General features: G+C 43.4%; 3 protein-coding genes across 9 annotated transcripts; 2 read left to right on the forward strand and 1 right to left on the reverse strand.

Moving 5' to 3' along the window:
- The first annotated feature begins 2,849 nt into the window (after positions 1-2,849).
- rhag (Rh associated glycoprotein) lies at positions 2,850-9,844 on the forward strand. Its single transcript, XM_010747672.3, has 10 exons — positions 2,850-3,160; positions 6,248-6,431; positions 6,541-6,691; positions 6,782-6,929; positions 7,133-7,299; positions 7,394-7,531; positions 7,790-7,911; positions 8,032-8,105; positions 8,228-8,301; positions 8,545-9,844. Exons 1-10 carry the CDS (start codon positions 2,974-2,976, stop codon positions 8,617-8,619), a joined length of 1,320 nt encoding a protein of 439 aa, XP_010745974.1. The 5' UTR covers positions 2,850-2,973; the 3' UTR covers positions 8,620-9,844.
- Positions 9,845-12,046: 2,202 nt separating this feature from the next.
- Positions 12,047-16,075, forward strand: si:ch211-22i13.2 (pinin). Its single transcript, XM_019268746.2, has 7 exons — positions 12,047-12,238; positions 12,527-12,599; positions 13,851-14,009; positions 14,093-14,154; positions 14,242-14,328; positions 14,494-14,583; positions 14,666-16,075. The coding sequence occupies exons 1-7, from the start codon at positions 12,236-12,238 to the stop codon at positions 14,714-14,716; spliced, it is 525 nt and encodes a 174-aa protein (XP_019124291.1). The 5' UTR covers positions 12,047-12,235; the 3' UTR covers positions 14,717-16,075.
- Positions 16,061-22,663, reverse strand: rd3 (retinal degeneration 3, GUCY2D regulator). 7 transcript variants are annotated; one of them, XM_027284541.1, is made up of 5 exons: positions 22,568-22,633; positions 21,978-22,198; positions 21,817-21,888; positions 19,685-20,001; positions 16,061-16,949 (listed from the first exon to the last, which is right to left on the reverse strand). In XM_027284541.1, the coding sequence occupies exons 4-5, from the start codon at positions 19,972-19,974 to the stop codon at positions 16,574-16,576; spliced, it is 666 nt and encodes a 221-aa protein (XP_027140342.1). In that variant the 5' UTR covers positions 19,975-20,001; positions 21,817-21,888; positions 21,978-22,198; positions 22,568-22,633; the 3' UTR covers positions 16,061-16,573. The 7 variants fall into 7 exon arrangements, with proteins under 7 accessions (XP_027140342.1, XP_027140343.1, XP_027140341.1 ...); XM_027284542.1 differs by lacking the exon at positions 21,978-22,198 and having other exon boundaries at positions 22,568-22,641; XM_027284540.1 differs by lacking the exon at positions 21,978-22,198 and having other exon boundaries at positions 21,817-21,939; positions 22,568-22,609.
- Between the last annotated feature and the right edge of the window lie 484 nt (positions 22,664-23,147).

The raw sequence follows: 23,147 nt of genomic DNA on the forward strand, positions 1-23,147 counted from the left end.
GCGGGAGGAAGTGAAAGTTGCGATAAGTTGCGATTCGACAGTCGCGGCGAGGTCCGGGCGGGCGGGTGCTGTAAAGCTCGCGGCTCCACCTTTGGCCCCGAGCCTTTCCAAGCCGACCCAGAGCTGGTCGCGGTGCACCGTCGTGGAGGAAATGCGCCCGGCGGGGGCCGGCCAGCGTTGGGGAGAGGTCCCAGAAGGGGATCCTCCTGCACCATGCGGCCGTCCCTGACCCGCCTAGTTCAATCCCCCGGGCAGACTGCGCAGAAGTTGCAGAAAAATCGCGGTGACTGGTTAAAAATGCAATAAGTTGCATTCACAGGGATTCACTGAAGTTGCGTTGAAGTTGCAAATCGCAACATCGCGAATTCCTGGAGGGTCTGAATAAACCGTCTGTAACAGCACCTACCTGTCAATCAAAGCGTCCACGCTCTTAATCCTGCATAACTTTAAGCCTTAATATAATGTGAACAGGTGAGTTGTATATAAATTCACCCTCAGTACAGTTGTCACGAACGAAATTAGCTACAGAGACCAAAACTGTTTTTTGTACCAGGCTGTAAACATGTTTATTTCTGCTGTGAAGTTGGACATTTGGACATGGGGACTTATGGAGACTGACTCACTTCTGGAGCCAGCCTCAAGTGGACGTTTGAGGAACTGCAGGTTTTGGCTTCTCTCCACAGCCACGGAGGTTACCACTTACTTATTTTCCCAAACCTTTTACAAGCGACAGTCAGGAGTTTGCAGCATGGCATCAGTCTCCAGGTTTCATTGACATTGAATCGCATGTGATCACATTTTAGAGAATAAATGTTGACGCAACAACCTCAGAGCTCTGGTACCTCTGGGATACCCCACTGCGAAACGTGAGACTCGCTGTTATTGGCCAGTCTTGACTATGTAAACAGTTCTCATGCTCTCTGTGAAAATGTTGACAGATTACAGCTGAGCCGTCTCGCATGCAATGCGTCGATCCTCTGAGAAGCCATGGACATAATAATGGGTTAAATAATTGCAGATTGGAATTTCACCATTGTATAAACTTTTCTCAGGGTTGGAGCTACTCTGGAGGCACAAATAATTAGTTAGTTACACGGGAGAAGTCAAAGAGCCACAGTTTGATTAGTGAATTAACAATCGAAAAAGAGCTTAAGGAAGAGAAAGCTGATGTGAGGGTGTATCTATGATCGTCACGAGTGAATGACTGTGGCAGCTGGACCACAAATCCTCCCGTGCTGTACAAGTTCATCAGTTAGCTCGCACTGTGGCTCCGCCTATTGAAAAAGACAGCCAGATGCTGGAGTAAAACTCAGTAGTACACAGTGATTGAATAATGACTTAGCACGAGTAGATTTATTGTAGCAGTGCTGCAAACCTTTTGGTATCTGTCAACATTTGGAAGTAATTTCCCAAAGGGTCTGGGAAAAGCCTCACTGCGCTCAGCTCCAAGACAAACAGATGTGTTGCTGGCAGTGATTAACTACTCTGCTCATTCATAAAGCTCTGGCCAATAATGAAGGACCTCTGGCCTGAGATAATTTAGTGAGAGGCCTCAGATCGTCACCCAGTCACTGTGGGAGCCACTTACTGGATCAGAACCTGCAGGCCAGTCAGACGGCGAGTCAGCTCGGATAGTTTCCAGTGGGAAAGGAAGCACAGGCATGTACCGTGTACAGCTGATGGTAAAGGACTTGAACTATGAAGTAACCTGATCATGGTTACATACGCTGTGTGTAGGGGTCATGGGCGGGTCAGTGACAATGTGCAACATTTGTCAAAGCAACATAGGACGACTAGAAGAGGAGCTCAAGAGAAGCCCGGATTTAACGGAAAGTTTACTTTGATTTTGTGTGTTAACTCCACTTGATTTATTGAAGTTATCCTGATGTTTAGGTTGTGTGTTAAGTTGTCTTTTGTTTTGGGTTGATTTGCTGATCATATTTAAGCATTTTTACTATTTCAAAGACTTTAAAGAATATTTAACTTATCTATTCTTTGATGAAGTTTAAGAAAAAACAAATCAATGCATACAAACACATAAAAAAAGAGAGTTGTTTTCATTCCAGCTCAAAAATCCACTATATCAGCCGTCATAACAGGAATCTGTGAATATTTCTCCAGTCTCAATAATCCCATATCAGTCTGGCTCTACTTCGAACCCTCGTTGCATTAAAACCCAACATGATATTACTACAGGGGCTGAGTACCACTTCAAGCGAGGGTCATATAGGCCAGAAATGCTGCTGAAGTCGTGTTAGAGTTTAAATCTAATCTAATGTAATTTATAGAAAACATGTGGCAGCTAAAACACAGCTTCCAATGTGCTTTCATAAAAGTTTATTTTAGAATTTGTGGATCTGAATATTATAGCCGGCCATGTGATCATGGTTGTTGTTGTTGTTGTTGTTGTCTATGGTGGTGTCAAGGAGTTCATCTGCACTCAGAAAGAGGAACAATGTTCAGTGGAGCGAATAAAAGAGGAATCTGTAATCTGTATGAAAGCTACGTTATGTCTTCAAGAGCAAACTGCAGCTTTTTATAGAGTTTAAAGAATGTTCTTCTGGTGTAAGACGTGAAAGAAATGCATCAGTCTGAACATTTAAGTCATCAAATCAACAAACTTTGACAGTGAAAAATGAGTAGGAAGGACCAGTCATTAAGAATTCCTCCCATGTCACTGGAGTGTCATTACGTTTGTGTTTTTGCTTCGTCCCCTCCGAGGTCCAGAGAGGAAACCCATCCCCGTGCAAAGTGCATGAAGGAGGTGTTCACCCAGGCCCCTCTCTTCTGCCCTATCATTGGTCACCGTGAAACTTGCATCAGTTTAAAACCAGACACCACTTTCTTCCCTCCCTTTACACAGCACAACCCCCTCTAAAAAAAAAGACATATAGGGACAGATAGACTGGCAGAGTGCGAGTGAGTGAGTGTGTCTGTGTCAGACTGTGAGAGATAACCAGAGTTTGTCTCAGGATGCCTGCGTACGCCACCAACATGAGGTTCAAGTTCCCCATCGTGGCCTTGAGTTTGGAGATTATCACCATCATCCTGTATGGTGTGTTCGTGGTCTATGATGACGGGAAAAGTAAAGGTCACGGGCACGGGCACGCCGCACCCTCCAATGAGACTAAGCATGTAGAGCCCATGACTCTCTACCCAAGTAAGTCTACCAAGGGGGGGGTGTTGACTGAGGGATGCTGTGCTATGGGATGTCTCAATGTTCGGTCACTAGACTACTTTTTAAAAAAATGATGGATTAAGTTTGATTTAGTATGCAAAGCTTTGTGATACCTGCCAGAGGCAAGGTAGTTTGGGGTCAAGTGAAAACGTTGGAGTAATTGGAATAATGTGAAATGCGTTTTGAGGATGTAATTGTCCAATTAAGTGCAAGCAGAAATAGATAATCATTGCAATTTGGAGGCAGTTTCCAGAGCAAGTCTGCTGAATGCAATAAGAGCAGTCATGGGGTTGCATTCTCACCCCCCTACCCTCCCTCCGCCACGCATGCAGCTGAGGAGGCGAGAGTATCCTGCAGGGAAAAAGTGTAAGGTCTCCTCCAGTGGAGGTCACAAATGTCTCAAACACTTAAATAACAAAAAATAGACAGACTGTAGATGGACTTAAAAGATGTAAAAGCATCATTTTTCAAGTGTTTGTTGGTAGGGAGCTTCTTTTTTTTCACAGTTGACTGTTTCTTTGAAGCCAGGCCAGTTATCTGTATTACAACAGATGCAACTAATGCTGTCATGACTGGGTGTGGCTCGAAGAGATTAGCTCAATATGTTTTTGCAACAAACTTTGTCTAGACTTTTTTTTTTCATTATTTCGGTTCATTTTTTAAAACTTTTCAATCATACTAAACAAGAGTTAAAAGAGTTAAAGTTCAGTATTTTAATTATGTTAAATGAGCTAAAGCCACGACCATTTAAAACACAACTGGATCACGTGACGCCTTGTGGTTGCATGCCTCAAAAAACTACCCAACTAAAGTTGCAATGGGAGATTTTCATGGTACGATAACCATCTCAGAAAACATGACAGTTTGGTGTTTTTTTCTCACTAAATATTATGTCCTATATTTTTTTTAATAGCACTAATCCCGTAGAATTCAACACCATAGATAAGCATGTATGTATGTGGTTGGATAACTGTTGGTTTTCATACCAACATATACCAGATATCTGTAATTAAAGGTCCAAAGGAAGACAAATAAGAAGAGAAATGTGGCCTGGAGTGAGTAAAAGCTATCACAGCTTTTAACTTTAAATTTTTTAGAGGATGCAAATGACAGAAATAAATTCTGGTTACGGTGAAATACGCCTCACTCCTCACAACGCTCGGTCCTGAGGGGATTCCTGCTCTCCTCCTTGACTCACCGAGTTCCTCAGAATATTACCACAACAACATCTGGGCGTGGTGCCAGTCATCAGTAGCTGCTTTCCAACTTCACCCCCCATCCTCAAACTACCATAAACTGAAAGTCTGAATCACCTAGCTGTGAATGGGAGAGAGGGTCAAAGTACAAGGTGAAGGGCAAACTGGTTTGGTCCAACAAAAAACTAAAAAACAGCTCCATGAATGTGCGTCAGATCAAATATTTACACCTCAACTGTTATCAGTGCTCAGCGCTGACAACACCGTCCACATGTTGTGCTGCGTTAAACTGGGACCAACGACGCGGATTTCAACCCACTTTTCTTGGTGGTTTGAGTAAACACTAAAAAAAAACAATATTCTGAATATGGAGCTGCTAGGCAAATGTTTGAGCATGTACAGACACCCAGTGAAACATCATACGGTACTCAACGTATGAAGCATCTTCAGATCCTGCCTCCCAAACTTAGATGTCTCACTTTTTACCAAGAGGACATGTTAAAATACTCTGAAATACTGAAAACAGGTGTAGATGAATCATCCTAATGCTGCTCGTATAGATAACAGATATGCACATGTATCTACTCTAAGTATGGATGTATGTAATATTTAAAATAAAATGGGTAGAAACCATAACATTTAAAGCATGCATGTAGTAAAGTATGGTAGCTCATTGTCTTTAATAACTTTAGGGTTTCTAAATTAGGACCACCAATAAAAACACATATATATATATTGCCAAGAGTTAGATACCGCTCCACGTTATATGATATTTGTTTAAACCTTAAAAATATTGAAGTTTAAAACCGGCATGTTGTGGTTTTATGGGGGTTACTTGGCCGGGTGCATTGACTTTTCTGCTGGTTACCTGGCAACCTCGTCATGACTACAAGACTTCGGGATTAATCGAATGAGATACGTCGTGTAAATATGTGAGCTTTAGAGGTGATGGTAGGCTATCCATTGTTGGCAGCGTCACGTTAACACAGAATGTAATGAATGGATCTCATCTAACTGTCGTCAACAAATACGTGCACTTGCCAAAATGTCGAACTATTGATTTATGACCGCGGAGCAGCAGCAGCCTCGAAAACAAGACGCGTGTCCTGTCTAGACAATAGCCGCCACGTTCATGCTAACAGACTGAGGAAGTGGAGCACATTGTTCCTCGGGTCTGCGCACACCTCCACCTTGATGCGTTTTCCACATGAGGGCTTATCATATCAAGATTAGAGGCTTTTGGGAAACAGTGGTCCCATTTCCCGTCAAGATGATGCCTCTTGGGGCGGGCGGGGTGTGGAGGGAGCGCCCAGGTCTGCAGAAATCCGCTCAAAATGACTTGGCATCGACCCAGATTTAGATTTATCCCCACTTAAAAAGGTTACTCAGTGCGTTCTTACTGCTCAGAATACACTGAAAACACCATGTAAGGATAAAGACATGGAACATGATCCAGACCATGCTGTCTTTGTCCGACTATCAACTGAGACTAATAGATAAGGGTGTGCTGAATGTCCCTTCCCACTGAGACTTCACGAGTTTAACCTTATTAAGATCATACGCTCTTAATAGACGCAGCACAAGGTCACAAACTGGACAGGATCGCGTTCAAAGTGACTGAATTGCTTCGAATCGAATGACTTGGTCACAGCTAACAAAACAGCCCCTGTGGCAGGAAAAGACTCAAGACTACAACGTTGAAATGATGAATTCGTGAATTGCAAAGTGGCTCTTTTTCTTTTTAATAAAAGCGTTTCATCTGATTGAATTTCATGTCCACGTTTAGCTGAGGCTAAAGTGGGACTCCCCACAACAAAGCAGGGCTCTGTCAGAAAATCAGCAGCAGGACTGACCTCCCTTCTCCTTCCTGCAGTGTTTCAGGATGTCCACGTCATGATCTTCATCGGCTTCGGTTTCCTGATGACCTTCCTGAAGAGATATGGGTTCAGCAGCGTTGGTGTCAACTTACTTCTGGCTGCCTTTGGCCTGCAGTGGGGCCTCCTCATGCAGGGAATATGGGACCTGGATGATGGCAAGATCAAAATCAACATCTCTAAGTACGTATGTCACCGACTACGTAGGTGCTCAATAAATCAAAGACCTGTCCTGCTGGTTGCTGGAAGTCAAATGATGAACTATGCTGCTTTTTTCTTCCCTGTCCTGCAGGATGATTAATGCAGACTTCAGCACAGCTACAGTCCTGATCTCCTTTGGGGCCGTCCTGGGTAAAACCAGCCCTGTTCAGCTCCTCATCATGACCATACTAGAGATCACAATCTTCGCCATCAATGAGCATCTCGTAGTAGAAATCCTCGGAGTAAGAGAACACTACTGACGACATTATGACCAGAAACATGTAGCGTGTAAACTGTACTGTAATGGGCCTGCATCACCTTTTCTGTCACAGGTCAGTGACGTCGGAGCATCCATGACCATCCATGCCTTTGGAGCCTACTTTGGCCTGGCAGCAGCTCGAGTGCTTTACCGACAAGGTTTAAGGAACGGACATGAAAACGACGGATCCGTTTATCACTCTGATCTGTTTGCTATGATTGGTAGGATCCAGTTTAAACTGATGTTTTTTTTAAATTGTGCTTACAGCAGTTATGAGTTTTATTTGGCTCACTGGGCTCCTGCACGTGTGTGACTAGCGCCACCTGGCGGACACAAATAACTTTGCAGCATTTACAGTAACCTCAACTGTGCAAATTTTTCAGATTTTTAAGATGATAAATGTCTTTATTACTCTCTTCTACAGGAACTGTCTTCCTGTGGATGTTCTGGCCCAGTTTTAACTCGGCCATCGCCGAGCCAGGCATCCCTCAGCTCACAGCAGTGATCAACACCTACCTCTCTCTGGCTGCATGTGTGCTCTCTGCCTACGCCATCTCCAGCCTCGTGGAGCACAAAGGAAAACTGGACATGGTCAGAGAACTTTTCCTTTACTATCCACAGTAACGATGCTAAATAGTTTTTAAAAAAGCTCATTCGGCGTGCTTTGTGTTTTTGTAAACTACAGGTGCACATTCAGAATGCCACATTGGCTGGCGGCGTCGCTGTGGGAACATGTGCTGACATGAACATCGGGCCATTTGGGGCAATGCTAATTGGATTAGTGGCTGGCACCATCTCAACCGTTGGCTTCAAGTTCCTATCTGTGAGTTAAAAGTCAAAGGTGCAAAATTAATAAAGGCTTTAACAAGGATTTCTTTAAAAGTTCATGTAAATTATTACTCAATAGATTCATTTGTCTGCAACAATTTTAATCTTAGATTAATCCTAATTTTTTAAGCAAAAATGACAAGAACGTCAGCGATAAACCATCAATAAAGACGCATGATTTGGGGATATTAAGGAACAAATCAAAATGTATGTTGCACCTTATAAAAAGAGGCATTTTTTTCCTCCTCTCTAGCCCATCCTGGCATCCAACCTGGGCATCCAGGATACCTGCGGAGTCCACAATCTGCACGGCATGCCTGGCATCCTGGGCGGGTTGGCTGGTATCGTGGCCGTGGCTTTGGGTAAAAAAGCCGGGTAAGGAGCTATTTCACTCATCACAAATCTTACATAAGAATATACACACGATTGTATTGTTGCTTTGAAGTAATTGTGCTCTTTAGTTACATTTCTATCCTCCTCCCTTCTCCTCTTCAGTCATACCGCTGCCATGCAAGCTGCCGGCTTGGCTTCGTCCCTCGGGTTCGGTTTGGTTGGAGGTGCTCTTACAGGTAGGTGGAGGTGGAAAAAAATGCAACATATATGACAGTTACATTTGAGAACACAAAAACCAGGGTTCTCATGATTTAGCAACAACACCCGACTGATCAAATAATTCATTTTCTTCTTCAAGGTTTAATAATGAAGTTGCCGTTTTGGGGACAGCCTCCAGACCAGAACTGCTTCGATGACTCTCTTTACTGGGAGGTAAGAAAATCCCATTCCTCATAAATATTATCTCTAGTTTCTGACTCTTGAGCGCCACGAGCGACAGATGCAGCAGCGCAATATTTAGGTAAGTTATTAAATTTGTGGTTTTGGGATCTTATATCGTATACGATGGTAAACTCCAACATATTAGCCAATAATTGTCCATTAAAGTCCATATCCGTGTCTTATTTAGGTCACTGTGCTGCAGACAAATCATTTGGATTTTGCATGTTTTTCCAGGTTCCCGAGGAGGAGGAGGAGAACGAGGAGAGCTTGGCTCACGCCGATCACTCAAAGAACAAAGCAGAAGCCTAAACACCTGCCCGCCGTCTGTCCACTGAGCTAGAAACGAAGACGTAAAGCATCATTCAGCAGCTACGTCGTGTCTGCGGATTTATTAAAGTGATTTAAAAAAAAAAAAAACATTATAGATGATTATACAGTATTATAAAAACAGAGGAATAACTCGTGGAGACAAAAACAGGTGAAACTGTTTTGTGAGCAAAGATATCTACACACTGCATATTTTTCATCATAGTACAGTTTTAACCTGTAATCAGGAAAGGCGGTGAAAGGATTACATAACACAATACATGATACGTTTTATTCTAATAAGCATTAACATAAACATTTCATATATGACATTTACACCAACAGAGACCTTCAGGGATTTTTTTACACTGAAAATTGTGAACAATAACCTCTAACAGTCATGAGCCACTGCTGACACACAACCACTTCCATAAGCTTCTTTCTTTATTTCATTTTTTATATTATAAAAAGCATGTTTTAAGACATTAGTATAGCAGTGTATTTTTCTTCATACGTTCTTGTACATTTCCATGTGTGTTTCTGCTGAGGCTCAGCTCAAAGCGAGGAGTCGAACCTCGCCTCGATCTGCTGCTTCACATCATCTCACTGGAGCCCAGTCCTTCTGCAAAGGGAGTCAAGAGCCGCACGGCCGTGAGGCTCTGACGTGGGCAGGGATAGTCGAACCTTCGCACTCATCTCCCCGCTGCTTACAATCATTTTCTATCGACCTGTGGGCAGCTACAGCAGTTCTTCTGGCTGTCTATTTACATCCAGTGCGTTCTTACCTGTACATACAGCTTAACTTTTATATGGATTGACGTCGTCAGTTTTTATCAAAGCCCTGTAAGTGGTACTGAATATTTTTCAGATATCTTTAAATTAAATACACGCCGGCAAATGAGAAAGGTCTGGCATTTATATGGCATCTTTTCTTTATGCATCAGTTGGCCTTTTTTTGAGTTTTGAACCGTGACATCTGCGACAAACCTCCTGTTTGTATCACAGGGTCAGAGAGCAGTCGGAGTGTGTTTAACATTAAAAAAACAAAACACTGCAGGGCTAGATTCAACTGACTACACACACAGTAGTAGTGTTAATCAATGATCTTTTGGTTTTTGTCGAATGATTTATGAACACTGAAACACATCAAGATTTTGTATTTTTATACAGTGGGCCAGTGCTCGTATTTGTACTAATACTGTCATAATAAATATGTTTTTGTACGATACCAGTGTCCACGTGTGTTTTTGTGGTTGTCAGTTCAGATGTTTGCAGAAATGTTACAGTCGTTACAGTTAAATGCAGACCATATTTATGTGAATTAAGTCTGAGTTTTGGAGTTAAATATCTGAAAGGCATTCGTGCTCCCGTCAGGCTTTTCCTATACTTATCACCAGGAGGCAAAATTTGTCCCCCATTATGACGAAACACCAGCCAAACTAAACACTTTGACAAGTTTACTGATGTGCTTTTGGTCCTACATGAACACAATCCAAGCCTTAAACCCATTTGAGGTGGTTTGAGATGAGTTAGAGCACAGATTGAAGGAAAAACAGCCAACGAGTTCATACAAATCAAAACCTCATGTTCATTTTAAACATGACATATCACGAGTAATTCAAAGTCAGTTAACATTTAAGTTTAAAACTAGTGCTGGGCAATAATTAAAATAAATAATTGCGATTAATCAATCAATGGAAACAACAAAGAAAAAGGGGAGACATTTATATAAATTACAAGGTGTAGTTGGAGAGGTGAGGTGTTGTGGAGGTAGCAGAGCAGAGCAGGTGATCATGAGCAGATTAATAACTGAATAACACACTTAGTATATTAGGAAAACATCTAACTGGTCGGTGTAGCTTTGGTGAGAGAGAGACAGTGGAGCATGTGTGTTACGGTAATTTTTAAAGAGACACCCTCGAGTAAGGGAAGACTGGATTCAAAGTATCAAAGTTTAAGTTGGATTTATTATTCTTGTACAAAAAGGAGCGTTCAACAGTGCAACACACAAAAAGAGGTTACAGAGAAAAGGCTCCTCGAGGAGCTCTAACTGCTGGTTCTTATACATTTATTAAAATGGGCTGTTTCCTGATACAGATAACATCATAACATCCCTTTTTAGTTTTCTGCTCAGTAATGAACATTATGTATCAGAATGACACTTCTCAGGCCCGTTCTGGTCTCTCCTGTCCTTGAACTACTGATTTATAATTATCTCTCCCTGTCATTATATGAGTTAAAACATCTGAACCCCAGTGTAAATCCTAATTTTTATAACAACTGTGATTGTTGCTTGTCATGGTTATGAAAGACGGAGAGAAGAGATGATAGCAGGGCTGCAGAGGACAGGAACAGTGAAGAGTTTGAAGAGTGTAACAGAATGTGGGAAATCCAGAGAAGAGAGAAAATCATTATGAGATGTTTTAACTGAGTTAATTAAAGGAATTAAAAATAATTAAAAAGGAAGTAGTATATGTAGTATATGTAACAATAAGGATGCCGACTGCTGTTAAACAACAAAGAAGAAGAAGTCAGGTGGAGCAGCAGGGGGCGCTGTTGCTGTGTAGCCACTATCTGTTAGCCACTATCTGTTAGCCACTATCTGTTAGCCGCTATCTATTAGCCGCTATCTATTAGCCGCTATCTATTAGCCGCTAGCCGTTAGCCGCTAGCCACAAACCACTATCTGTTAGCCGCTATCCGTTAGCCACAAGCCGCTATCTGTTAGCCGCTATCCGTTAGCCGCTATCTGTTAACCGCTATCTGTTAGCCGCTATCCGTTAGCCACAAGCCGCTATTTTTAAGCCGCTATCTGTTAGCCGCTAACCGTTAGCCACAAGCCACTATCTGTTAGGCCGCTATCATTAGCCGCTAGCCGTAGCCACAAGCCGTTAGCCACAAAGCCACTATCCGTTAGCCACAAGCGTTTAGCCGCTATCCGTTAGCCACAAGCCACTATCTATTAGCCGCTAGCCGTTAGCCACAAACCACTATCCGTTAGCCGTTAGCCGCTAACCGCTAGCCACAAAACCACTATCCGTTAGCCACAAGCCGCTATCGTTAGCCGCTATCCGTTAGCCGCAAGCCGTTAGCCGCTATCCGTTAGCCACAAGCCACTATCTATTAGCCGCTAGCCGTTAGCCACAAACCACTATCCGTTAGCCACAAGCCGCTATCTGTTAGCCGCTATCCGTTTAGCCACAAGCCGTTAGCCGCTATCCGTTAGCCACAAGCCACTGTCTATTAGCCGCTAGCCGTTAGCCACAAACCACTATCCGTTAGCCACAAGCCGCTATCTTTAGCCGCTATCCGTTAGCCACAAGCCGCTATCCGTTAGCTGTTAGCCGCTAACTGTTACGTCTGTTAGCTGCTAGCTGTTAGCCGCTAACTGTTAGCTGTTAAGCTCTAGCTGTTAGCCGCTTTCCTCTTCCTTGTTTTGAACGCAGTTGGCCGCGGTGCATCATGGGATCCAATATGTCTGCAAAGAGAGTTAGCTGATGCTAATTCAACAGAGATAACTGCGGATAAATGTAGATTTAATCCAGTTTTTATTTTTATTATCGGCGCGTTTCGTGTCGCTGTGTGTGTCTGACGTATTAACTGTTTCCCGCGTGTCGTCATGGTGAGTACTCGGCCTCATGGTCTCGAGCTTTCAGGGTGTTTCACAGCTGTTAGCGCGTTAGCTGAGCAGCCGTGCTAACAAATAAAGGACAGACGAAAAATGTTGGAGAGAGTTTAACCAGAGCTCATCATCAGAGATCAGACTGCAGGTGTCTGCTTACCTGGGCCAGCTAACTTCTTCCTGCAGCACAGACCCGAAGCTGTCTGCTCCTGCACAGACAAATAAACACACGTGGCTTAAACACCTCTCTCTGTCTCTGTCTCTGTCTCTGTTTGTGTTTGTGTTCAGTCAACGAAAGCAGAGTCCAGAGTCTCCAGCTCCAGCTCCAGGACAGACGACAGGAGGAGATCCAGGAGCAGAGGCAAGACTGTGCTCATAAAACACAGACAGACACAAGAAACATGACACAAACTGTGCAGGTGGACAAACAATAACAGTAATCCACTGAGGAGTTTGCAAAGAAGTTACAGAGAACAGACACAGAAGTGCAGGATGCATGCATGAGAAATGAGAAAATTACAGTTATTTATTGCACAAGCCAGTTCGACAGATACTGGACTTGGTGTCTGATGTTTTGAGGCTGATGCTCACAGGTAGGAAAGACTTCTTGTGTCTCTCTGTGGAGCGTCTTGGTGCCGGCAGTCTCTGGCTGAAGGTCTGTCCAGCACCTCATGGACTGGGTGGGAGTCATAGTCCAAGATCCTTTACGAACAAGTCTGTTAATCCTGTCGTCGATCATAGTAAACTGAACGTCTTCACGCTTGTTGCGGTCGTCAGTCGCCTGTGGGACAGCAGAGTCAATCCAAGTGTCGTGTAATGTGAGGCTACAGCATGCGGAGCTTCTTCAGATTTAGACTTTTTATGTTGAATTTATATTCAATCCACTTTATTTATTTAGCAAACACAAGGTTTCCAAAGTGCTACACAACAAGATAAAACACAATAAAAACATGAAGCAGACAATAGAAAGATAAAAAACAATAACATTAATTAATTACATTGTGCCCTGTCCAGTTTTCACTCAAACTTTCAAAAATCCTGCAGGGAGCTTGATGAGCTGATATTTATCTTGCAAATGAAGATTAATGTTATCGGTATTGGCCACAACAAACAGAAAATGATCATTTAAAGTTTGATCTCTAAAATAAAAACCTCAGCTCACTTCAAAGCCTCAGAGGTTAAATTTAAGTTTTGTCTCAGAGGAAACGTTAGAGGGCCGTACTTCTGCAGGACACGCAAAGAGATGGATCGATTCCCGTCAGATCAACAGTGGCTTTTCATTTCTCTTTATACCAAATTAAATCTGAATGTACAGAGAGCTCTGTCTGCATGAACAGCTCGTTCAGAGGCAGCTTGTGCTGCTGACTAATTTACTGTATGTTGATGTCTCCTGTGAGTGTTATTTTATTTCTATATAGTGAGAATAGTTACTACTTGTGTTACGTCTATCAGCATCCTCCCCAAAGTCTTCAGCCCTTTTGATAGTTTCACTTGTCAGTAAATCAGAATTTCTAAATATTCGAGTCACCGTTTGTCTGACGGCTGCTGTTAAACTATCGCCTGTGCGCTTACTAAATGTTTATCTTTGTATTTTGGTCTTCTGTTTATTCAGGGCGAGAAAAAAGCAAGCGGAAACGTAGCCGTAGCAGATCTTCCTCGTCGTCCTCTTCCAGCTCGTCGTCGTCGTCGTCTTCCTCGTCATCGTCGTCCTCCTCTTCATCAGGTTCATCGCACTCTTCCAGCCGCAGTCGGAGTAGCTCGAGCAGTAGCGGTAAGTCTGCAGCGATACATCTGATCCAATACGTCTGTTTTTATCAATATAACAGTACCAATGCCCGCATTGTGTTTGTTCAGACTCCCGCAGTAAATCCAGAAAGCAGTCTAAGAAAAGGAAAAAGGAGAAACAGCCCAAAAAAGTATTTTTTATTTTTTTATCTCATGTTTCCAGAATTTGAAGTGATCGAAGTATTTTATAAGTCACTCGCTGGAACTTATTTTTGCAGAAAGGGAAGAAAGAGAAGCGACATAAACGTAAAAAAGACAAGAAAGCAAAAGGAGAAGAAAACTCGGGACCTGTCCAGATCTCCAAGGTAAAAGTCCACCAAGGTCCCATTAGAGAAAAATATGTTGCCAGCTCACACAAGCAGAAACTTCTAGATCATAGTAATCCTTCAGTTGTTGTGTAATCAGTTAATTTTCGTTCTTTTTTTTTGTGTTCTAGTCTCGTAAAACTTGCATCTGTTGTTTCGTTTCAGTACTTGAAGGACCGGAAAAAGGGCAAGTACAGCATGATTTCAGGGAAGAAGATAAAGATGAAAGTAAAGAAGTCAAAGAAAGACAAACAGGTAATCTCACCTTTTTGTCGTGTATAGTTTCTCAGTGGATTATTCCCCTCGGCTCACATTTGTTTTTGTTTTTTTCTTACAGCGGGATAAAAACCGAGCAGAACTTCTCGAGTTCTTGAACTCTACCCTGTGATGCTGCTGTGGATGCCGGTAGCGGTGCTCGGGCTCAGACACGTCAGCAGAACTCAGGAAACAACGACTCCTCAGCTTTTCCCCGAGAGAACACAAACGACGGGTTTTCTGAGGAAAAAGAACGAGATCAACGCGACTTACATCGACACACACACACACACCGAGCTAGATGGAGTAGAGGAGCTGTGTCTCGTGAAGTGAGATACACCACACTACTGCCCAGCTGGCCAGTTCTTCGTCAGCTTAGTCTGAGAGCTCTTGTTATATGAGAAGCGTACATGTTGAGCGGCGTCGTCCATAATTTTATCTGTAGCTGAACCCATCAGACGAAGATGAAAACTGTAATCAAGCAGCATCAGTCAGAGCGTGGAACGCGGGTGAACTGCCGGGCGACCGGCTTCTCAGCTTTGCCTACATTACCCACAATGCAACTCGACTGCCGACAGTTCGGCTGGAGATTTCGGGTGCGTCAGGGCGCATTCAGACGGGATCAGGTGCTGCTCAGACGCAGGTTTTTTTTTATTATTCATTTGAGTCGGGGGGAGGCACATTTTGGGCGTAGAAGTTGATCAATCTTTTGGAAAAACGCTGCGGCTGCCAGTCAGACAACGTCCTCCACATTCAGCCTGAGATGTCTCTAAAACTGAGACTAAACTCATGGACTAAAACTCTGATACTCTACCTGTTTGTTTAGTTCATAAACCAGCTTTTAAATTTGAGTCTGACTCGAAAATTTATGCTGCAAAATAGAGACACGAGAGAAAGAAGTTTGATTTGATTTGAGAGAGCAAGCAGTGGTCGAGAGACCTGGACAGTGAATGAGAGTGAGGGAGCAGCCTTTAAGGTTAATCTGTGAAATAAAAAGTTATTTCCCCGACTGTTTCACAGCGGTTACGCTCAGCACAAATAGACACACTGCTGCACAACCTGACTCTGTCTGAATACACCCTTATGCTATGCAGAGGTTAATGTAGCCTCGAGCAGAGATGAGGAGCAGGCTTCTCCGCACCCTGCTGAGCTTTATATAACTTTAACTTTCAAACCTGTGATGTGTAAAAATCGGTTCCCGTTCTTGCTCACCTGGCCGGCTGTACTACATTGACCGTCATATTTCCTGAGACAAATGTTGGTAATGTGAAACCACAGAGTTTTTTTAAACGTGTACATTTTGTTTAAAGAGAATTGACTGTGCGTTGTTTGATAGCTGTATGATAAATGTCACAATCATTCCCCCTCCAAAATTCGACCCTCTCCCTCGTATCAGTCCAGTTGAAAGCTTTATATGGATGGTGAGTGTTTACTGTTGAATTCTGCTGTGTGACAAACAGAAAAGAAAAAGGCAATAAACTGCTGGAAAGATTTTACTTTGAAATGTTTCATTCATGAAGGTCGGGTAACGTTTCTTTGTGAGGAAGAAAAGCTTTCAGCTCGCTGACCTTGGATGACGAAGAGCGCGACTCGCCCTCCGAACGACGTAACAGCACCGACATATTTGATTTGTTCCTGCAACATTCAGGAGTCAAGGATGTTTTTTTTAAGTTACACAGATATCCCTACCAGGCTACAGCCCTCAGTGCTTCAATGCAAATGTCTACAAATACAAGATGCATCGCTGCAAGAGGTGATAATCTCTGAAATATGTTGACAGAGGATGTGAGGAAAAAACACCTCACCCTGTGCAGGTGTAAAGATAAAGCAGTAAATGTCTCACACTGAAAAGAGTAAGAGGAGGAGGATGCTGAGCTTCATCCTTCCTCGCCGGCTGCAAAGTGTTCATCCTGCAGCAGAGCGGTCCTGGAGATCAGCGTTTGTCCCACTGAAACAGCCCGTCAGTCACCGTTCCCATGAACGCCTCACATCAGACGACCTTACTGCTGTTCGCTCCTTTGTATCTGAAATCAGGCATGCTCCACACCCTCTGCGCCCTCTCCTCCACCTCCATCCCTCTCTCCACGTCCTCCGACACCGTTTTGAGGTCGCTCATCCCGGCCACGTCGGCAGCCGCGGCCGCAGCCGAGGTCAAGCCCACCGTGCTCCCGAACGGGTTGATCTTGATGCGGGATCTGAAGTTCACGAGAGACGTGCTCATGGCGCGTTTGTTGTTCCACTGGCGGGCGAGCCGCTGAGCTTCCCGCTCCTCCTTCAGGTGATCCAGAGACTCCAGGAGGACGGAGCGAAACAGGCCGGGCACCTCCTGCACCTCGGGCTCGTTGGCCTGCAGAGCCTCCCTGAACCTGGAACAAAACACAGGCTGTGAGCTGATGAGACATGAAGGAATGACCATGTGGACAGTTATATATATCGTACTGGAGGAGCAGGTGAAGAGTTCTCCACAGACAGTGTAAAAAAATGGTCAAAATCGATGCTGCTGACCCAGAAATATCATCACTTTTATTCCATTAATTCTTATTTCTTGCCAAAACAAACTGAAATTTGGGTGTGTTGTACTTATAGTGGTTAATTTAGCTTCAAGCAGAGATAAGGAGTCTGCTACGGAGGTCTGGTACGCTCATTTCTTATTCCCACACCTCCCAGATTTTTTGAGTTTTAAAACTTGGAGGTAATTCATCTGACTGTTTTTACATACCCTTTGCACATGTGCAGTAACGATAACAGAGTAAGTTAATAACCCCCTCAAAATCTTGTTTCTGCTGACCTCCGGTCATTTAACTTCTCACGTTGATGCAGTGATGTTCAAGTGTACTCCAGGATACTCCGCACTCTTCAGTTGCAGATCAATATTTTCTCTCAGTTTAGCTCTGGTTTGGTTCACATCGACTCCTGAGGGACGCATCTTCTTCTTCAGCTGCTCAATGCTGCACTGCGTTCACCAGCTCACATTACATCTTCATCAACTTCATGGTGCGACAGAGAGACTGAGAGATCCGAGTCTGGGATTGCCAGGATGGGTTCCTCCCGGTCCACAACCTCAAGTAAAGCGTCTCCACACAAATGGTCAAACAGGACGGTTAACATCTAAACACCTTTACTACTGTAAAATGATTTATCAGATATGAACAAATTAAAACATTCAATATAATAAAAGAAAGCACAGCTGTGTCCACATAAGGATATCAATATATACACCCACAGGGATTTAATGCTAGCAATAAAATCTGTTCTGTGTATTCAAACATAATGGCAGACGTTATAAAAGGCAGCCTCCTTCCATCTATCTGCCCAGCACGCTCCCGCTAACCCCCCAATTACTCCTCCTCTGCCTCACAAGAGGTGCTGAGGCTCTAACAAGCCTTTAAATAGACTGGATCTATTTGGGAACCTGCTTCCCAGTAAGTGCTTCCAGTTGACTCATGATTGGCCGACTTCCCTCAGCTCGCACGGACACGTCGGCTCCGAGGGGAGAAGTGATGTCCGAGTCACGTTCACGGCCAGAATCGAGTCTGTTTACCTTTGAGATGTGACCATCGCTGGGATTGTTACGCTGAAGAAACATTCTTTATTAAAATGTTTGAGTCATGATGTCGAAATGGAAAATACACAACTGGAACTGAGGAATGGTTTAACTCTTAATAGAGATAATGATTAAATCAAAGCATGAAACAAACAAATAATTCACCTTGGAAACACCTGATCACTGTTTTGTAGACGTTTGTGGAGCGTCCAACATCTCTCCTGTTATAAGCATGTTCCCTCTGTTCAGGAAGACCTCGACTAATTCATGACTTTGAGTCTATGTTTATATATTTTTACTCAAATTTTAAATTCAGCATGTCTCTAAAGACCAAATCAGTATTTTCCTTTTTACCTAATATCAGAGGCTTAGTTTGACTTGAGCTTTGAACCAGTCTCTGTGCCCAGATTCCTCATAACAGAGAGGCCATCTGAACCTGAGTTTTATATGTATGTTCAGGAACAAGGACCACGCCTCAAACTCATCCACACCACTTATCCGTTCACTCCCTCTTTGACTCAAACCCTCTGTTCTTTTTTTTGTACTCTCTTCTCTTGTCTCTCTTTCATTGAAACACAGGAACCTTGAGGCTCTAATACATAGAGACACGGAGAGACACCAAGTCTAAAATCCCTCGTCTCCCTGAACCCACAAACTCTTTCATCTACCGAGGACCCCGCTTTCTCCTCCCATCCTCTACCTCTTCATCCCTCAACCTTCATCCCTCCATCCCTCGATCCTCCTGCGTGTGAAGGTTGAACTGTGCTCAGACGATAGCTGATTCTCTTTTCAAATAAAAATAAAGAATCTAAAAGACAGAAAACACGTTTACGTAATTACACTTCACGGCTAATCTGACAACAGAGGAACTCGCTAATTAAAATCACTCCAGTTGCTCCCTGTTTGTTTGTCCGACTTCCACTTGGCGTTTATCACCTCGGTCACATTAACGCCGGGCAAACTGTCGAACCTTAACGAGACACCTGAGACCTGAAGAGGCGCTCGAACAAGCTCAGGGTGTCTCCTGCAGATTAGAGGACGGAGACGTCAAAGAGTTATCACAGACGATCGGTGTCTTGCCAGAAACAACGCTCAGTGTTTGTCTGTTTGTTGGCAGCAGGTTTGGTGGTGACAGATCTCATACTTGGCTATAACTATGAAATGAACAGATATTATTGTTCCGAAGAGTTCCTGTTCCTGTACTCACACACAGATGTTTTCTGGATAATTAGGCCTCCAGCAGGTGGAGGTTGGACCGAGCCATAGAGAGAAAACTACAGCCCTCATCATGATTCAGCTCTCCGCTTCAGGAAATATGTGATGTTACCAGGCAACAGCAGAGCTGGTGTCATGCCAGAACCAGAGCTGGATGAGAGGCCGATGCAAAAGGGGAGATAATAGTGAAAAAGACTGAAGAGGACGTTGATGGAGTGAGCAAGCGAGATGCCACCAAACAAACAGCTGCTGCGTCTTGTGTTGTTGACCTTGCGTTCATCATCATAACAAATACAGTATAAATACTCTTAGTACTTGAGTAAATATATTCAGTCCCCTTACTTGAGTATGACCAGGCCACAGCAGGACGGCGGCACCTTGGAGCAGAGGTCCTCCAGGCCGAGCTTCTCCCCCGTGTTGATGCTGAAGGAGGAGCGAGGCGTGCTGGCCAGCCAGCTGTAGTCCACTCCCGTCTTGAGGCGCCGGTACTCGCTCTCCCTCTCTCTCTGCAGCCTCTCCGCCTCCTTCAGCTGCCAACTAAACTCCAACATCAGGGTGTCGGTGACCACGTCAGCCGGGTCCCGCCGAGGGCTCCGGTAATACGGCTCGTTCCAGTTGAACCAGGAGGCCATGACCTTTTGTTCTTCTCTGCAAGGCCCCTGAGGAGGGAAACATGATGCAGGCAGTCATCACACTCAAGTGGCCGGATGTTATTGGATGTTTGCTGAACGTGCACTGAAGAATAAAAGGAGAATGCATGCTGCCTACAGATTAAACCTGCTGCTTCCAATTAAAATAATCAAGTCACAGAGATTTAAATTTAATTTAAATCTGTGCAGAGTTTGAAATGTGTGACAAATAAAACAATACAGCATTGCAGCAAGCTGTTATATTGAGCATTTAACCGATTGTCTAGTTCAGTAGATGAAGTCAGTTCGACATTTTCCAATTCATCTCCCCGTCTGCTCGGGGACACCGGCTCTTTTGTGCTACAGGTGTCATATCCTCTCACACAGATGCTGCATTCAGCTTTTGTTTGCGTTGCTTTTTGTGACGAAAGCATAAGAAAAAAACGTAACGAAAAGAGGCTGATGAAAGTGTTTTAATTGATTTAAATCAAAAGGTTTTTGTCTCACAGTCGCTGTGAGGACATAGTGTTGAAGACAAGACAATGTTTAGAGGATTTAAATGAAAATATCTCTAAAATGAATCAGTAACAATTTCAATATTCAATTGTAAATGTCATTTTTTAATGTAAAAATGTAAAAATTCTCTAGTACCAGCATCGTTTCAATCATCTTTTGATTAAAAAAAAATGGTTTTCTTTGTTATATATGATTATAAGCTGAATATCTTTTGGTTTTGGACTGTTAGTCAAGAAAAGGACATTTGAAGACGTCACTTTGGGCTCTAGAAGTTGCATTGCATTGTTTTTTTACACTATTGATTAATTGCATTGTTAGTTGCAGCCCTAAGATGAATCTCTTTGGTTTTGGACTGGTCAGACATGAAAAGATATTTGAAGAATTGAAACATTTTTCACATTTTAAAGGTCAAATCGCTGCAGAATTAACTGAGAAATGACACGAAATGTAAGTGACGCTGAAAATAATCATTAGTACTGACGACTTCTCCCTTCCTTCAAGGACCACGACGGAAAGAAGCGTCCTCGCTTTCTCTCCTTTTACTGTAGGATAAAGTCACTCAGTTTTAGAAAGGTTACACCGAGCACATATTTATTCTTACACATGCTCTCATTTAGTTTTTTAACCGTCCTCATTTGTTCAGGTGCTGAGCGTCTCCTCTAAACCACGCCGGCTCGACATGCTGCACACTTCAGGCACTGGGGGCTGTTTTGTTTTTGTTTTTCTGATGGAGGCTGGAGATTATCAACATGTGAAACCAGAATGAGATTAGTCACAGCCCTGCTCTGGACTAACCCTTCAAAATGGAGTCAAACACATCCAGCCAAGATGAGTCTTTAGTTACTCCACCTCCATCCCTCTCTCTCCACATCCCACTGACTCTGTATGTCAGCGAGCGTCCTGATGAATGTTATTTTACAGGAGGAACAAACAGATGAACAGGAGGATACTGAATCATCATTTTCATCGATTAAACCAGAAAACAAACCCAATTTTGTCTCATTTTGTCTGACCAACAGTGGGTTTAGCTTGAAAAATGACTTCAACAAGCAGCATATCATAATATTTGCTGGTTAATTCTCTGTCGATGACTAATTGTTGCAGGTCTGAATCAGAGATAAATGAGCTGTTTTCTCTCTCTTGTTCACCAGCATTTAAATAAACATAAATAATGAATGAATAACAGAAAAATATATTTCCAACTGGCTCAAACTTTCTTTCGTATTTGGACTGCTGGCTGCATCCTGTGAATATGTTGAAGCTGATTTAGTCCTGTTTGTTGCTGTAAACAAACCTAAGAATGAAGATTTAAAAATAGAAGCCTCTTACCTCTTCTTCTACTTCTACTACGTCTTCTTCTTATCTCTGAGTTTTTCTTCGACTCCACAAGAATCGAAATCACTGAGAAGCAGACGGAGAAAAGTCCTCAGAAAGCAGATATCTTGATGGATGCTGAAGAGAGAAGAGCGACTGAGTGAGTGTACTCTCACCGTCCCACAGTATTATCTCCACCTCTCTCTCTCCCTCCCTCCTGAGAGCCTCTCTGGCCTGCCCTTACTTGTTGCAGGAGGTTGGGGGCACCATCTCCAATGGGAGCCATTGGATCACAGCCCATGATGAAGTGCTTATGTAGCTTTTTACGATTCCCCGTTGCCATAGTGATGCTCCTAAGCCTATTTGTCCACAATAAGCTCCATCAGCTGAAAGGGAGCTGGAGAGCGATGAAGAGGCAGATAAAGAGGACGCGGCGGGTTGAGCGGCGAGATGGAAAAAGGGAGATAAATCAAAAGGATGTCGCCTCGAGGACAGGGTTACTGTAGTAGGCGACAGCTTAGTTAAGTGGCGAGTGGAGCGAATTCTGCAAGAGGTCATCCAGTGTAAATTAACTTCCCACGGATTAATGAGACCCACTGGCCTAGAACGGACATGCATATGAATCATAGGAGGGAAGGAAACGTGCTAAATGTAGGAGGAGATGTTGATGGTGCAGTGCAGAGACAGAAGCAGATTGAATGTGCAGTTGTGTAGGTGGATATCAAGGTTTGTTGGTATATTCTGTGTGTGGGAGTGAGCAGCTAACCTCAGACTGTTTCCTTCTGTACAGTAAAAGCTTTGTCACACCTCCACACGAGGATCATCCTCCATCCGTCATCCTCCAGTCCGCCTCCTCAGTGTTACCCTGCTAAAGGAAATACCATGAACTGTGAACTCTGTGTTTTATGATAAACAGCGACAAAAATGATTTGTGTTCAAACCGTCAAACCTGCACACGGCGACGAGGCTCTTAAAGGATGTCATCAAGAAGCAGACAGCAGATTCTGACTCGTCATCGGACGGCAAACACAGATGTTACCAAAAACAAGTGAAGCAGCACGGACAAAAGGAAATGTAGCACACATATATCTCAATAAATATTAGTGCAACAGTCACATATAGCTGCCATTAAAAGGAAAACAATAAACATTTATATTTAGTCATTTAGCTGCTTTATAAAAAGGGGAAACAATCAAGGAACAGTGCGACAAAGACACATTAGTGCAGCAATAAGTAGTCACAGAGTATTATCACGTCCAGTTGTTGGTTGTGTTGGAGAGGAGGTCCTCTCTGAAGAGCTGGAGGTCTTCAGGAGGTTTCTGAAAGTAGAGACGTTCCACCAACAG

Source organism: Larimichthys crocea, chromosome XI (assembly GCF_000972845.2).
Source record: "Larimichthys crocea isolate SSNF chromosome XI, L_crocea_2.0, whole genome shotgun sequence".
In the NCBI taxonomy this organism is placed as follows: Eukaryota; Metazoa; Chordata; class Actinopteri; family Sciaenidae; genus Larimichthys; species Larimichthys crocea.